The following is a 17643-nucleotide window of genomic DNA, read 5'->3' as shown; positions in this document are numbered from 1 at the left end:
TTGTCTGATCTCTCTTCTTGAGCAAGAAAGAGGACCTGAAATTCTTCCCAGGCTGGGCTGCTCAGAGCCACGGTGTGGGGTGGAATTGTGGGGCTGGTCCTCAGCTGTGGCAACAGGTTTAGGAAATGTGGAATCTATGTTCCACTTGAGGGTGACCAGGAAGCCGGGGTGGCCATAGAGATCCGAATCAAGGAAGCACCTTGGCTGGAGCGGAGAGCCAGCCACAGGGCTCAGAGGTAGGGTTGGGGCGGGGAGGATGGCCCAGGAAGATGCCCAGAGGTACCCAGAGGAGTCCTGCAGGAGAGCAAATAGATGGGAGGTAACAGCTAAGGGCGCCAAGGGGGCTTTGATAATACTTATCAGCCCTAACGAGTGAGTGTAGTCCTTAAACATGGATTAGGAACACAGTGATGGTTATTTTTACTGTTCTCCTTAAAGAGAATGAGGGTGGGAAGGAGCAAAACCAAGGGATACTATAGACCAGTGCTTCCCAACCCCCTTCCCCCTTTTTTATTTTGCTAAAAAACACATTAACTTTAAATTTACCATCTTAACCATTTTTAAGCGCACAGTTCAGTAGTTTTAAGTATATTTACATAGCTGGGCAAGAGACCCTAGAACTCTTTCATTTTGCAACACTGAAACTCTACACTGGCTAAACACTAAATCCCCAGCCCTTGGTAATCACTTTTCTATGTTCTGTTTCTATGATTTTTGACTACTTTAGATACCTCATGTGAATAGAATCTTACAGTATTTGTCCTTTTTCCCACCTTTAAAAAAAATCTGTGTCCTGGCACTGTTCACAGGCGTGACAGCATCCCATTGGTAACATCTCCAATTATACACACACACACACACACACACGGGGGAGAGCAAAAGGGAGGGAGAGATGGCAACAAATGCTCACACAGCCAAGTCTTGGGTAGGGATACACGCAGAGTTGGAAAAAGCCCTCTAGAAATTCTTATACTCCCCAAGAATATGCCCCCCTTGTTGAGACTCACTGTTGTGGACAGAAAAAGAGTTCTCCAAAGCATCAGAGGCAGAGCAGGAGTCAGTCACAATATTTATTGAGCACTCATGGTGTACAGAGTACTGGGCAAAGCACTGGAAGGAAATACAGTGGAGATTCAACAGCTACTGTCGCTCGCCTCATGATTACATTTTACGTGAAAGGAGAAGATACACACATGAACATGTATAACTAACATCTAGACACATGCATTTCTTATTCACCACTGCAAGTTATCATGAGAGTTTACCGAAGTAACTAGGGCATGAGAAGCCATTGGGACACATGGGCTAAGTAAAAATCAAAGATACATTTCAGTGCTCAGGTTCAAACTTACCACTCTGGTGATGAGTGGAAGCTACCAGAAGACACTAGAAAATACCAGAAACTTGGTGAATCTATTTTCTTAACTCTATTGGTCATTTTATTTCAAATTTAAGAATTCAGTTTACCATGAAATAAAGGCAATTGACTCAACAAAGTACTAGAATAGCTTTATGTTAAAAACATTTTTTTAAAAAGTAAAATCAGCCTATTGATAGTACCATTTCCAAAGATCAGGCACAGACTCTGAAAGTTAATAGCATTTTTCTTCTTTTTAAAAAAAGCTTCCATTATGTGAAAGACTTTCCAATAAATTTAGTGAACAGAGGCATTTTATTGCTCTATATTATATTTGGGAAAACTTGCTTATATTCTTACATGCTTTTAAAGTTATTTTAAAGTAGGGTTGCCAGATAAACTATAAGATATATTTTGGTGCATGGGACATACTCATACTAAAAAAAATTATTGTTTATTTGAAATTAAAATTTAACCGGACATTCTGTATTTTATTTGCTAGATCTGGAAACCTTATTTTTAGATTAACATACCTTTGGAATTTCCAAAGGTTTCCAATAAGGTGTGGGGAGCAAAGAGGCTTAATTTAGCTTCATTTATATGCTAACACTGTCAGAGGGGAAGGCTTATTCTTCTGGCAGGAAAATGGTAGGTTTTGTAGGATTTACTGAAATATTGGAGACATCTTCATTTCTTACACCTTTTATCATTACTATTTTAGCAGTGCACGTTTTAGTCAGTTGAATTTTTACCTTGAAATTTTTGACAGAGATGACTGGTTAGAATTATTAAAATAAGATTGTAGTCTGAGGAATAGAAAAACTAACATCTGGCTTGAAAAGTCCCCTATAACATATGTTCACATTTTCAATAATTTCTTCTCTGTTAACACTTTATCCCCCCAACCAGCAAAAAAACAACAAATGTCAACACTCACATCCTGTTAAATTATACAACGTCCCTTCCCCTATTCATGATCGCTTCCTGCCACTCTCTGCCCCTCCCCTTTCCATACTGATTTTTTTTGATAATTGAAATCACTAGCCCTTGTGCACCACAAAGAGTGTCTGTCAGGCATGGATCCATGGGTGGTCATGGACCCAAGAAAACAGGAAAAAGAAAAGCTCACCTCTCAGATGCTTGGAGGCATGAAAACTATGAAAGAAAGTGGTGGGGAGGGAGGGAGGAGGGCTGGTAGACTGGATTGACACATTCTGTTCTAGAAATGCACTTCCTTGTATCTAAATGTACAGCTCATGTCTTATTTTAAGTTGAGATTCTACACTGGAGGAGAGAGATTTCAACACCAATTTTGCAAAGAAAAGAAGTTCATGAAACTCCAACTATTGTAGAGGAATGTAGAATGATAACACTTTCTGAATTCCAACCTCAATTCACTATTCTTTTTTTAAACACACCGAAGAGTATATCTATATGTAAAGAACGTACTTCTCTGTTCATATTCCACATACACATAAAATTACTATGAACATTAACAAACACATAGATTGTATTTAAAGGCATATACAGCCTTTGACTTTCAAAAACTACTCGTTAATTGAGTCCAAGTATGGCAGTTTTTATTCTGGGCCTGACTCCACCTGTTTCCAGCTTGGCCAGGTGCACGTAGGTTACAGCTCTCCTTTGTACCTGGAGGTCTTTCCAGAAAAGAGGATGAGTATGAGAAATTAAGATGAGGCAAAGAAGCCACGGGGTTTCGTATCACCATATAAAGGTGGAGTTAAGCAATATATATTATTAAAGTAGAAAAATATTTCTCTGCCCCCTCTGGCATTTAACATTCCTTATGCTAAGACAGCATTCCATCCAGCTACTTGCCACATACTCTTTTCTTTTCAGAAATATAAGTTCCAAATTCCATCGTTTAGACAACTTTCCATATGCTGTTCTGATGACGATATAAACTTATGTCTCTGAATGCCCCTGACCGACCTCAAGGAGAACAAGTCAGGCTGTTCTTTTACTACAGAAAACGGCCGGAAGAGGGTTTGCTTTGTGTTTCCATTTGTGGTCATGATGAGGTGGGTGGCTACAGAATGTACGTGAAAGAGTGATGGACTCCCCAGGGACAAAGAAGCCCCCCAAATTTTGCATCAGCAGAAGTGCACAGAAGGGTGTCCCTATGGGGAGTGAGAGCCCACTTAAAGCCCCACTTCTAAAGCTCAGTAGGGTCCGCGTCCCAGTTTGAACACGTGCTTGGCAATTGCATGTGCAGGAGGAGTCCTGCTGGACTCCTGTTACTGGCCTGCTGAGGTTTTTCTAATGGTGACTGGTATGGAAACTGCCTGCCTGGAGCTGCCCGGAAACCCAGTCCCGGCCCCGCCCTAGTAGTGTTCCCCTGGCACCCGGATGAAGGATGCCAAGCAGACAAGGAATAGTTCCCACTGGGGATGGCGCCTTCCTTCTCCTTCACTTCCTGCCTCCTCTTCCTCCTGCTTTCTTCTTTTCCTCCTTCTCTGCTGCCCCCCTCGGTCCCCGCTCCATGCTTTGGCGCTGGCGGCCAGGGCACAGCTCACGGGGGCGGGGCGGAGGCGCTCGCGTGGCTGTACGAGCACCTGGACAGAGAGGCCCGGGTGGTCCTGCTCTCCACCTCCTCCCCCGCCTCCCCTCTCGCTCCTGGGGGCCCAGAGTTGGGGCAGCAGGGGAACGTGGCCATGAAGCCGAGGCGGAACCGCTGGTTCATGAAGCAGTAGATGATGGGGTTGACGCAGGAGGAGGTGTAGGAGAGCAGGAGGATGAAGGAGATGGGGGTCCCGGAGAGGCGGCGCTCGGCAGAGGCGGTGTCAAAGGCCCGCCAGGCGTTGGCGCTGAAGATGGGCATCCAGCAGAGGAAGAAGAGAACCACGATGACCATGAGCATGCGGATCACCCGCTTCTTGGCCATCAGGTTGGCGGCGGGGCTGCTGCTCCGGACGCGGCTGAGCCTGCCGCTGCTGCTGGTGGACAGCTGCTGCAGCTCCAGCTTCCCTGGGGGCTTGGGCCGCTGCAGGTAGCACCCATCGCTGTCCTCGTATCTGCCGCCGCTGCCGGGGCTCGGTTTCCTTTCTGGGTGGGCAAGGGACAGCACTTACTTTTCGGGATGGGTCATGCCAGAAAGAAGGCATGGAACCCCTGCCCCCTGCATCAAGGGGCTAAGCCACACTTGAACTGTACTCTGGGCGACCTTGGGCCTGCCCTGACATGGGTGGGTATTGTTTACAGTAGTCCTTTCCTTCAAATGAAAAGCTACTTTAAACTACTAAAATAATGGATAGTATCTGATGTACATAATTTATAATAGTCAAATCATATTTTACATATGTAGATTATAAGGATTAAAAAAACTGTTAAAGAATGAATAGGCACACTCGTCTTCCAGCTCAGGGGAGGAGAGAGGGTGGCGCCTGGAATTACAATTTGCTTTGGTTGCAGAAGGGGGTCCATCTGAATGCAACAGCACAGAGAGCCTGGGACCCATGGGCCCTCAGCTTGTAACTGGGCGATGTGTGTATTATGTCATCTTATTCCACTCAGCACCCTTTTGAGAGGAATAATTTCCTCATTTTACAGATGAGGAATAGAGACACTGGGTCTCATGACTGTGCCTTATGACACAGAGTCTCCGAAGAAGACTTTTGAAAACCTCTAATATACTCTATACACACTCTGGGTACATCTACTTAAGTTACAGAAAATAAGCTTTTGTAATCCTTTGGCGTAAACATACAGGTAAGAGATAGTTACCTCTAGCAGACTTCTTCTGACTAGCATCGAACTTTATTCCCTGGTAAAGTTCCAGAGAGATTAATCCATACGCCACCATCATCACAATTCCAGGAATAAGAAAGAGGATGAGTAACAGGAAGGTGTGCCTAATAAAATAAAAAGCAATCCAATAACCAGCATCTCTAGCATTTCAAACTCAGATGGGATGGAATAAGCAGGGTTCATCTCCATTTTAATGAGTCTGAGGAAACACATTAATTACTAGTGTTTAATATCTTTGGAAATTCCCCATCTGGAGGGTCAGTCATTAGAAGTTGTTTACTGCTTTTCTTTCAGATAAAGTCTCTTATGAAGGACTAGTTAAATTGGAAAAGTTTGGTGTAAGTCTGTGCCTGAAACTAGTCTACATTTAAAACAAATGAGAACTTAAAAAAGAAAAAAAAAAAAAAACCAAGCCAATGAGAGTAGGTGAATACCTCAATAAAACAGTTTCTGAAATAATAATAATAATAAGAGCTTACATTCATTGATGACTTATTCAATTTCAATATAGTATATATATATTACTATGTCTAATTCCCATAATAACTTTTGAGGTAGGTACTATTAACATAATACCCATTTTACAAATGAGGAAACAGACTTAGAGACAATAAATAATTTGTCCAAAGTTACACAGCTCGTGGCAAAGGTGAGATCTGAACCCGAGCAATATGATTCTAGAACTCATGATCTTAAGCATCACAATATACCATTTGTTGACTTTATAGCAACAGAATCATCTAATGCATAGGTAGCAATGATGGAAAACCTCCTTGGTTTTGCAAAATAAGCATTCTGGCTGTTCTGACCCATTGGCACAGTGGCAAGCTCATTCTAGTGCCTGGCGGGCCAGAGCTATGCTTTCTCTAAACATGTTTGATTCCTGAAGAATTGCAGCCTCCTTCTTTATGAGTCTGGCCCCTAAATCACTTTTGCAGTCTGGCATGTGTAAGGTTACACGATTAGGCCATAAAATTGTCAGAGGCTCACGGTGGCTAAGCCATTTCTCATTTCAATTGGACATGTTTTGATAAGAGTTCTTTTCGAGTCTTGGAAAAGTCCCTCATTTGCAACATAACTCTTTTTGTGTGTACATGTTACTTGGTTGAAATGAAAAAAAGGAAGGCAAAGAAAGCAGAGATTACCTAAGTTTTGAGCCATTTTTGAATGTCTAGCTCCCTGTTTCTAAAACATGCTGGGAACTGGTAAACATGATGTCCTGCATTTGTGTAGCCTTTTTAAAGATATTTAATGACATTTTCATAAACATGCTCTCATTTGAATCTCACATCCATCTAATGAGGTAGATAAAAAAATATCTTTATTCTTAAATCTTTGTGTAGATAAAGAACTTGAACGTCAGGGAGGTTATATGAACTTGTCCAATATCACCCACTAGTAAGCAAAGAAACAGGTGCTAGAACCTTGCCTTTTTATTTCCAGTACAGTGTTCTGTGCAAGTACCCCAGCTGCAGCCCTAAGAAAAACCACATGGGATTTGGGACTCATCTTCGGCTTTACCTCCAGTTCTTGGAAAATCAGAGCTCTTCCAGAAGCACACTGCATAGTGGTTAAGACCAGATGCTCTCTTATCTCTCTAGGTTTGGGACCTTGAGCAACTTGCTTAACCTCTCCATGTCTCAGTTTCCTCTGTAAAATGGGGACAACAATAGTACCCACCCTATAGGGTTTTGAAAGGATTAGTTGAATTTATATATATATATATATATGGCATTTAAAACACAGCACTCTGTTTGCTGTCACTGTTACTCTAGAAAGAGGTTAGAGCGAACCTTCTTGATAAGGCTCCAGGAGACTGATCCCCCAGACACTGGACAATACATTCCAGTTTTTATTAAAACTGCAAAATTATATCAATTTGTATTAAACAAATAAACCCATGCAGCCTTACCAGGACTGCTGCATGACATCATTTGGCAGTAGAAAGCGGCACATGTTCGCAGTCTGATTGTTATTTTTGGTAAAAGGCACCAAGTTGCTATAAATCGGGTACGGAGTCATGATGGTAAAGGAGAGGCACCAGGTAGCGGCAATCACCTTCAAAGCGTGGGATTTTGTCTGCCAGACACGGGACTGTAAGGGTTTGCAAATTGCACCATATCTCTCCAGCGATATGGCTACCAGATTAAAGGTGGAGACACTCACCGAGGTGCCTGGAAAAGGAACAAAGAAGCTGGTTATGCAGGCTCTGAAATCCAAAGTTTATTTGCACAATGAGCTTAAGCATACCTGATCTGCGCAGGTTTGATAGATAGCAGAGGAAAACGCTCAGAGGGTAAGAATATTGTGTATGTATATCTAAAAAAAATGATTTATTCCCAGCTTTGTTCCCAAAACGATTTGAGGCAGGTAAAGAAATGTGTTTGCAAATACATCTTATTGCCAATTTTTAGATAAGTTTATTGAACTTTGATTACAACCAACTCCTTCCTAGGCTGAAGGCGCTCATTAATTAATAACCAAGTGGATGAAATATGTTCCTATCCCACAGAAGAGGTTTCTGAGTGACCTGTAGAATAGCTTTAGTTTTGAGCATGATCTGCATAGTTAAGTTGACCTTTTAACCCAACATTCTCAAGGACTGTGACCCTGAAAATTCAGTGGGGTCTGAGCTGGGAGCATTAAAATTCTTCCTAAAAATTTCTAGTACAGACTTTTTTTAAAAGATTTTTTTGATGTGGACCATTTTTAAAGTCTTTATTGAATTTGTTACACTGTTGCTTTTGTTTCATGTTTTGGTTTTTTGGCCACAAGGCATGTGGGATCTTAGCTCCCTGACCCGGGATCAAACCCACACCCCCTTCACTGGAAGGTGAAGTCTTAACCACTGGACCGCCAGGGAAGTCCCCAAACTGTTTTTAAGAGTGAAACATTCTAAATTTCAAAATGGAGTGTTGAAACAATACCTAGTGAAAAAGGAAGAAGGGGAAACTCTCCATATTATAACTAACGTTTTTCTCTGGGTGGAAGGACTAGGACCTTCTTTCTCATTCTTTTTGCTTTCTGTATTTTGTAAAAGGAACATGCATCATCAGGGAGAAAGACGTCAAAACACCTCATTCAAAAGGATATACTTAACGCATAGTCAAAAAAGATTAATTTTCCTTATTCTTTGTATTTTGTGTGTGTACATACTTATTATAATCTCTTATCCCCTTAAAATTCCCTTTTATTCTTCATCCATATATTCAACTGATTCTTCTCTTATCTCTTACCATGATGGAGGAGTTCTTAGCCCGGGGCCTTTTGTGAAACTATGTATAAAAATATTCTTTTTCTAGGGAGAATATCCATAGTATTCCTGAGAGACTTAAAGGAATCTACAACCCTGAAACCATTCTATAAGAACTTATGTTCTGAGACAGGATTTGCTGTGTTTTATAGGGATTTACTCTAAGGAGTTGATGACATTTGAATTAGAGAGTACAGCCCCAAACTCCTCAGAGTCAAGTCTATACGGTGGGTCCACTGTAATTATAAACCCACCAACAGGCAAGCACTCTTTTTTTTGGCTATGTATTAGGAGTTTAATGAGTGTTAACTATTAGAAACAGTATTGAGGAGAACATAAAATTAAGGGAAGAATTGAAATCACTGGAATCAGAAATCCAACCAAACCATTATGGTATTGCAAACACTTTCAGAATTATCTTGCTTTTCATTTTCTAGAACAGTCTGTCCTAGAAATTTTCAGGAAGAGTTTTAAGGCTCCTTGCTCAGACCCCAGCTATTTTAAAACATTTTTGGTTGAGGTGAAATTTACATAACATAAACTTAATCATTTTAAAGTGAACAGTTCTGTGGCATTTAGCACATTCACAATGTTGTGCAACTACACAAGCACTCTTTTTAAATCTCCTTCCACAAACCCTGGTTAAGATTATTAAATATTATCATAAGATATATACAGACAGGTCTTGAAAGCCTAAAGCACTACGAGATGTTGGTTATTATTATTGCATCATTGTTTAACAATGATCCTTTTCATTTGTGAGTCCGTTTTTCTTTTCAGAGGACTGGACCCAGATTGACACTTTCTTGGTTATTTGTCCGTGTCACGCAGATCAGTTATTCATCATCATTTTGTCACTGCTGGATCCTGCTTCCTCAATTGGGAGAAATAAAGGCTTTTAAAGCTTTCCGGTCATTGAAGGCTGCCCTAGCCCAACTCAGCTCTGCATATATTGCCCAGCTTAGGTCAGAACAAACAACAACTCCTTCCTCATTCCCCGCCTCTCCTCCTCCTCTCCCAACTAATTCTCAGAATGGGCAAGGGACAAAGCATTTTGGCAGACAGAGGGGACAAAGAGACATGTTTTGTTTCAGCCTTAGAAGAGCCAAAGCAGTTGGCAAAGTGATGCCATATACTCACCACTGTGGTGGCTACCGATCTGGGTTCAAGTCAGCTCTGTAGCTTACCACCTGTGTGTCCTTGGGCACATTATTAACCTCTCTGTGCCTCTTTTCCCTCCTCAGTGAAACAGGGAAAGATAACTGTATATTCTTTATAGGGTGGTTGGGAGATAAAATATGATCATGGAAGTAAAAACTTAAAGCAATTAGGAGAATATCTGGTGCTCAAAAAATGCATTCAAAAATATTAGCTCTTGTGATTTTTCTTATCATCACCATCATTTTGATTGGCAAAGGCAGAGAGCTGCATATCTCAGCCAACCAGTGTCAGCTTAGCGACCCACAGGCTCTAGGAGCAAATTCAATTCCTCGGCTAGTGGCAGAGGTCTCTCTCTCTCTCTCTCTCTCTCTCTCTCTCTTTCTGTGCCTGAGATGGTCCCAGACCCTGGGAAAACAGTCTGGGAAGTGAATCCTGAGAAGGGAATCTAGAACTCTGATGAAACTGGTTTTCAAATAGCCCCTGTTCCCTAGGAAAGCCAGAGCAACGGCAGAAAGAGCCCTCTTCCAGCACCCTGGCCACCCCAAAAGCCATGCCTTGGGTTGGGTAGAGCTCAGAATACAATCAACGACCTCCAGGAAGGAACAGAACAGCTTGCATCTGTCTTACTTTCTAACAGAATCAAGCAAAACCAACCTCTTCTGTGGCTTCTTACCAACTTATTCCACTTTGAGAAACTGACCCCTAAAACTGGGGACTGACTTCTGGGGAGTTATGAGGACTGACCACCCCCCACCATAAAGCCAGCTCCTCTGTCCTTACACCTAGCCCCACACAGCCAGATGTTTTGTTTTGGCTGTTAGGAGTTGGGGAAGGTCTGGGGCTGAGTGGGGTCTGGGGCGAGCTCCAGAAATAGGCACCAGCAGCAACTCACCCATGAAGTAAGTGGTGGTCTTGCAGACAGCGCTGCCAAAGATGAAATCCTTGAGCAGGTTGGGGATGAGGTTGAATGGCATGCAGAAGAGGCAGAGCATGAGGTCACTGACAGCCAGGGAGAGCAGGAAGATGTTGGTGACCGTTCTCATCCTCTTGTTCCGAATCAGCACCGTAATGACCAGCGTGTTTCCCAGCACACTGAGCAGGAATATCAAGGAGTACAAGAGAATCTGCACGGCTGGCTGCCACTCTGCGAGGAGGAACGCGGACGAGGGATGGAGGTTATGAAAGCAGAATGTTAAAACCTAGCACGCGCAGCAAACACTTATTTCCTGCCGATTTTTTTTTTTTTTCAGGGGCGGACATCATTGAACCCAGCTCTCCCTGTACTTACAATATTTTGCAGAAACAAAGTGAGGAGAGCACAGAGTGATTCAGTTGCTTCTAAAAGGTTGGTCTGTTAAAGGATCACTCACTCAGGGAACCACTTTTTCTTAAGAACAAAGCTCCTCTAGTGAATAGTGATTGCTTTCTTTCCTAGCTGCTGAGCATTATTTCGCTATAATCACTTCTTCACACTGATTTCCCCCAAGAAAAGGCGACAGCTAGATTGTGACAGCACCTTTTCTGTGATGCTTGTAAGTTCAAGCTTTTACACTTGTACTCCCTTCTGGCTCCACTTCAGCTCCTCCTCCCACTGCTTTTGTGCCCCCAAGTCCTGTACATTAATCCCAACTCTCCCCTGGGGAACAATAAGAGCATTGGACTCAATTCTGCTGTTTGATCTCTTATCCAAACTTCTGAACAGATGACTTTATCCAGCCTTGTCTCACGAGGACTTTGTTATACTTTCGCAGTCAGCCTCGCCTTTGCTGATTTCTTCCCCCAACTTAATAGTTTTCTGAATTAATCAGCCTCTGACACCTACCTTTGGAAGCATGGGGCTGATCCAAGCAGAAAAGCGTCTCGTTTTCGATCCCCAGTTCGCAGGGAGCTGTCATGTTGCTTCCATTCAAGAGAAGGCTGTCCACATCCATCCTTGCTTGCTGCTTTCCACCAAGCGCTGGCGAGCTGATGAACGGCTCACTCTCGGCTCATTCCTCTAATGACTGACTGGAGAGTTTCCCAAATGCAACCTGCCGTGGAGGGGCAGGGCGGTTGGGGGAATGATTGCCAGGTGTGGGCTTCTGAAGTCATTCTTAAAGGCGACTGGAGTTCCACTCACTCAGGCCAGCTGGGCAAGCATTTGCACTCCTGTCTTGGAAAGAGCAGCTGATGCAAGCCAAGCCCGCTCCACCTTCCAGGCCCACCCCATTCCTGGGCCAGCCATGGGGCCCTGAGCACGGACAGCCTGATTGTAAGTTAACCCTTCCTGGAGTGTCGCTGCTTTTCCACACACATGCGCACAGGTGTGGACACACACATACATGGACACATTACCTCTCTTCTCTGTATAGGAACCTGTCACCACCGCAGACCTAGGCAGAATAAAGCCCAGACTGGCCGTGTGAGACAGGAACAATTAACACAGTAACAGATACCATAATGCAGAGCATCAGGACCAAAGGACACGGAGGGACTGTTTCTACCTCCTTATATAAAAGCAGTTAGTGCCTTTTTAGCTTTGGACCCACGCCCAGCAATGTGTGTGGCTATAACTGCCGGTTGTTAAGTTCTTACCAACCACAGGGTTATTTCTCTGCCCTTGGAAACTGAAAGAAGGGGGGTACTTTGACTATAGGTGCCTGGATTCTTATTACAGAAACACTTTAGTAAGATTTTCCATTCGTTCATTTATTCACTCGTCCATTCATTCAGCACGTGTTCATTGAGAGTCAGCCGTTTGCCAGGTACTTTTCTAAACACATAAGCAGATAATGAATAAGATTATTTCAGATGTGTAAAGCACCACAGAGGAAGTCAAGCAGGAAGACGTAATGGAGAGGGATGGATGGGGTGTGCTAATTTAGGCAGGGAGGTCAGGAAGGGCCTCCCGCAGGAGGTGGCTATGACCCGAAAGCTAGATGACAAGGCGGAGGACAGCTTGTGCCGATCTGGAGAAAGCTGCTTCTAGGCAGGAGGAGTGGTCTTCTTGGCAGCGGTCACAGCAAGAGCGAAGGCCCTGAGGTGGGAATGAACTTGACCTGTTTGAGTTCAGTTAGAAGTAGGAATGAAGTGGGAGATTAGGATAGAGAGGGGGACCTGGCCGGGAGCTCTGGGTTTTCTGTGAGGCTTTGTGGTGCTGGAAAACTCCTCCAGCCCTATCGTACACATGCTCTCCTCAGTTGAGACCTTTGGGACAGCAGGTGACAGCAGAGGGCCCTGTGTTTCTCACATGTTGCTTGGCCCAGCTGAGACCTGGTCTAGACGCCTCTGGGACCCCTTGTGTTTTGACAGCAATCTCAGTTGACAGAGCTACGTGTTATATATTTGCTGAATCCCTGCCGGACACAGATGAACTAATGGACATTTTCACCATCCAGGCTCAGGATGTGGAGCTGGGAAGAGAGTGGTACCTCTTTTCTTTGAAACCATGAACAGCTCACGTTGAGGCACTTAGTCATAAGAACTAGAAATTCGAGGAATGTTGGAGAAGCTAACAGTAATTATTAAGAAGACAAACTTTGGCATCAGACAGACCCAGGATCAAATCCTGGCTTCACTGGTTACCTGCTGGGAAATACTGGGCAGGTTTCTTAACCTAAGGCTCATTTCCTTCTTCTGTCAAATGGGGACCAAAATGACCTTGTAGATATTTGTTATGGAGATTGACTGCCTCAGGACAGTGCCTGACACAGAAAACGTGTTAATAAATCACAGATAATAATAGCTATTATTTTTAATTTCCTTTTACACACAAGGAAATTGACCTAGAGTGGCCATGTGATTTGCTGGCGAGAACCAGCTGTGGATACCCCCTCACTGACCGGCGGCCCCATCCTTACTCCTCTTCCTGCAGCACAGAGCTTTCTTCATCGTTCTAGTGTCCTGTAGCCCGTTTGGAGCCAGAACCCCTGTCTCCGCCTGTCATTCCTGCCTCGGTTCCTGTTGGCTGAAACTTCTCAGTCTGCAGACTGATACGGGCCCTGCCCACTAGGAGGGGACCCAGTGCAATACTGTCCTGATTTGGAAAGGGATAAACATTCAGATTTTGAGCACTGAGTATAGCTAAATTTCACTGCACTGCTGTTCCCAGCAGCTGACTGTTTCAGCTGCTTTAAGTGGGCTGATAGCACCGTCCATAGAGGTGCTTCCTAAGGAGGTTCCTTGGGCCCATCGGCTGCGGCTCCAGCCCCGGCAGAGAACCTGCTGCTGAGGGTCCTAGAGCAGAGGAGCAGAGGGCTGCTGTCCACCTGCCCTGAACGGAAATGGAGCCCAATTTGGAGCGTTTCTCCTCCCTTCCTTCCTTCCTCCCTTCCTTCCTTCCTTCCTTCCTTTTTTCCTTTTATCCTTTCTTCCTCCCTTCCTGCCTTTCTATTCTGTTCTGTTCATCCGTTGGCAGGAAGAAAGTGTGGAGTGCAGGAGAGTGGGTCCTAGAAGTTTTGTAAACTCACAAGGAGTAAGTGTGGCACATTTGAGTGCTGTGCTTTACAAACTTCGGTGCAAATCTGATCACTGGGCTTAGTGGTTAAAAAATGGGGATTCCCAGACTCCCTTCCCAGGGATTCTGATCCTTCAGCCCCAAGCCTGGGAATCTGCACTTTTATCCAGCATTCCTGGTGATTTGGAGGCCAGTGATCACAGGATTACCTCTCAGGAAGCTCCCTGGAAGCTGGTAAGTGTGTGAGAACAGGTGTCAGATGGTGGGAACCTAAGCCTGAACTTCACCCCAGTTGTGAACACGAACAAATTACTTGACTTTTCTGAGTCTCAGCTTGTTCGTCTGTAAAACGGGCATAATATAGCACTACCTCTAAACAAAGCAACACATGGAAAGCACCTCGAAAAATGCCTAGAACATAGGGCTGGACTCTAATTGTTACTATCAGTGGATAAGAGTAATCCTGGGAATGCTCTATTTATCCCCATTATCATGGCCAGGTTAAGGGTTTGTGTCTCCAGTACACCAGCACAGTGCCTGGCATACAGTATGTTCTTGGGGAATGGGAATAAATAAGGAGTAAAAAATCAGGAGAGCCAATATTGCATTGCTTATTCTACCCTTCTATGTCTCTATTACATCGGCTTTTTTCCTGGCCAACTCTGGATTTTTCAGTCTGACTTTCTGAGCCAGTGTTACCACAGAGTTAAAAAAGAGAGAATTCCAGCAAGAGACATTAGGGCTTTCAAGGGGAGAGCTGATGCATTTCTCAGGGTGTTAGCCCTTACTTCATTCCTCAGCACACATTTATCGAATGCCTTCTAAGTGCCAGGCAAGGTGCCAGGTGCTGGGGATAAGCCATGAAGCAAGTGGATGGAATCCTGCCCTTGGGAAATTCTCCGTGTACTATGAGAGGCAGGCGATAAATAGTTGGGGCAAAATAAAAGTAGCCTTCTTGCCTCGGAGCCCTACATTCTGATTGAGCACAGGCCCAGGAGAATTGATAAAAATTTACTAAACTGAGTTGAAATGGTTTAACTGCCTCCCCTCTCTCTGAGCCACAGACTTTGGGTGTCTCCTGCAGTCCCCAAAGCCCTGTGGGTACTGAGGACTCTTTTCTGGCAAACACTCCCCTAGGAAGACAGAACATGAGCAATCCTGATGGGGCCCTGGATAAAGAAATTGGTAGCTGTTCCCCAAACCATTCTCCATCTTAAGAAACAATTGTTCTAAAACACATAAAAGATTTATTTGGATTTTTTTCCTCATTATAACATGAATCATATGCTCATGATTCATGTTATGGAAATTTTTTTAAATAAAGAAAAATAAATAAGTAAAAATATTATACAAATACATTTCAGAGCCCCACATGATTTATCCTCAGAGAAACACCGTCCAGAAGCCAGAGGTAGTTAACAGGTAATGGCATGTTGCAGGATTCCCAATTCTTAGGGCAGCCTGACATTTCTTCAAATGCTCTTGCCTCCCCGCTGCAATTTTCCCCCTCTCTGCTGCTCAGAATGTCACTCTCTAAATTCTTTATTCCTCATTCTCTTTCCAAACTCACCCAGACTGCTGCCTGCTAAGGTTTTTCTCTTTTCCTCCCTGTAACCATCTCAGATTTCTGGAAGAGCCTGACTGGGACTCCCCTCCCCCCTCCCCCTGCACTGGCCACGTATGGGTTCCTCAGGAAGGTAGATGCGCTGAGCCCTGCTGCCCTCAGAGGCTTGTGTGCAACCCCCTCTGAAGTCCTTCTCCCACTGGCTGCCCCTCTTGAGAAATCATATTGGATCCTTTCTGACAAGTGAAAAACCCCTCCCTGCTACAGAGGAGGGCAGACACCATGTCTGTGTCTGATGAGGCTGTCACTTAGCGAGTCATGGCTGAGTTTGGGCAGGTAGCTTTGCCTCGATCTCCATTTCCTCACCTGTAAAATGGGTTAACAGAGGTAACACCTACCTCAGAGGGCTGCTGGGATATTACATGTCACAGTGTGTGTAAAGCACACAGCAGAGTGTTTGGCATGTCATAAGGGCTCAGTAAATAAAAATAATGATAGCAATATTAATAGTAATAATAGTATACCATGTTTCATGTTGATAGGAACATTAAAATCATCCTTAATACCACTGCCTCAAGATAGACGTTTGTTTGTTTGCTTGTTTTTAAACATCTTTATTGGAGTATAATCGCTTTACAATGGTGTGTTAGTTTCTGCTTTATAACAAAGTGAATCAGTTTTACATATACATATGTTCCCATATCTCTTCCCTCTTGCATCTCCCTCCCTCTCACCCTCCCTATCCCACCCCTCTAGGTGGTCACAAAGCACTGAGCTGATTTCCCTGTGCTATGTGGCTGCTTCCCACATCTGAGAGAGTGGCATGTACATATATACACTACCAAAGATAGACATTTGTTAAAGACTTGGTAGCTATCCTTCCAGCCTTTACCTCTAAACACAGTTTTTAAAAAGCAAATTTGAACTCCTACTTTATATACAGTATTCATCCTACTTACCACTTTTTGAAAATGTATTTTTAAGATAGAATTTTCTCTCAAAATGTGAAATATGGCTTTTGTAGGGTTCTGGAAAATGTATTTATTTTTTTAAAAATTTAGACAAGAAAGTAAAAAAAAAAATTACAGCTCCATCACCCAGAGAATTTGAAAAGTGCTTTACACACATACTATTTTGTATATTCATTATTTTCACTTAGTATTTTTTCATCATCCTGTTTCGGTACTTCTCTGTGGTATTATTTTTAGGGATGGCTATTATTTCATTAAGAACATGTACTCCAAATGACTAAAGTATTTCCATACAGTTGGGTACTTAGTTATTATTTGTAGCCTTCTGCTTTTTTTTTTTTTTTTAAACATGTTAATTTCTTTATTTATTTATTTATTTATGGCTGTCTTGGGTCTTCGTTTCTGTGCAAGGGCTTTCTCCAGTTGCGGCAAGCGGGGGCCACTCTTCATCGCGGTGCGCAGGCATATCACTACCGCGGCCTCTCTTGTTGTGGAGCACAGGCTCCAGACGCGCAGGCTCAGTAGTTGTGGCTCACGGGCCTAGTCGCTCCGCGGCATGCGGGATCTTCCCAGACCAGGGCTCGAACCCATGTCCCCTGCATTGGCAGGCAGACTCTCAACCACTGCGCCACCAAGGAAGCCCAGCCTTCTGCTTTTATAAGTGACACTGTAGTGAACACTTGTGCATATATATATTTTGAGGCATTTGATGTACACTGGCAACCTCGGGGCTGCCATCAGCACCACTCCAAAGGCAGTGCTCACGTTGAAGGCACTGTCACTGCCACTTCTTAGAGTTGCCAATGAACGACGCCTGGCACTGGTGGCCTGAGGCCTGGACAAATAGCTTTCTAAAGGATCAGACTCGTTTATAAGGCTGCTGTTTATTAGTACTGGTTTATTATCCTTTTATCAGCATTTGATATTATGAGTTCACATTTTCATTTTGCTAATTTAATCATTGAAAAAAAGCACCTCGTGGTTGCTTTAATTTGCACTTTTTCTTTTAATTGAAGTATAGTTGATTTACAATACTACATTAATTTCAGGTGTACTACATAGTGAGGCAATATTTTTATAGATTATAATCCCTTTATATTTATTTTAAAATATTGGTTATATGCCCTGTGTTGT

At 43.5% G+C, this 17643-nt stretch overlaps 1 protein-coding gene across 1 annotated transcript; it reads right to left on the bottom strand.

The window, feature by feature from the left end:
* Nucleotides 1–1052: 1052 nt before the first annotated feature.
* Nucleotides 1053–16329, bottom strand: CCKAR (cholecystokinin A receptor). Its single transcript, XM_082464059.1, has 6 exons — nt 11874–16329; nt 11362–11569; nt 10432–10683; nt 7038–7299; nt 5102–5229; nt 1053–4423 (listed from the first exon to the last, which is right to left on the bottom strand). The coding sequence occupies exons 2-6, from the start codon at nt 11468–11470 to the stop codon at nt 3891–3893; spliced, it is 1284 nt and encodes a 427-aa protein (XP_082320185.1). The 5' UTR covers nt 11471–11569; nt 11874–16329; the 3' UTR covers nt 1053–3890.
* Between the last annotated feature and the right edge of the window lie 1314 nt (nt 16330–17643).

The sequence above is a fragment of the Balaenoptera physalus genome (genome assembly GCF_965194825.1).
Source record: "Balaenoptera physalus genome assembly, chromosome: 5".
NCBI classification, from domain to species: domain Eukaryota; kingdom Metazoa; phylum Chordata; class Mammalia; order Artiodactyla; family Balaenopteridae; genus Balaenoptera; species Balaenoptera physalus.
This window is presented reverse-complemented; position numbering and strand designations above follow the sequence as displayed.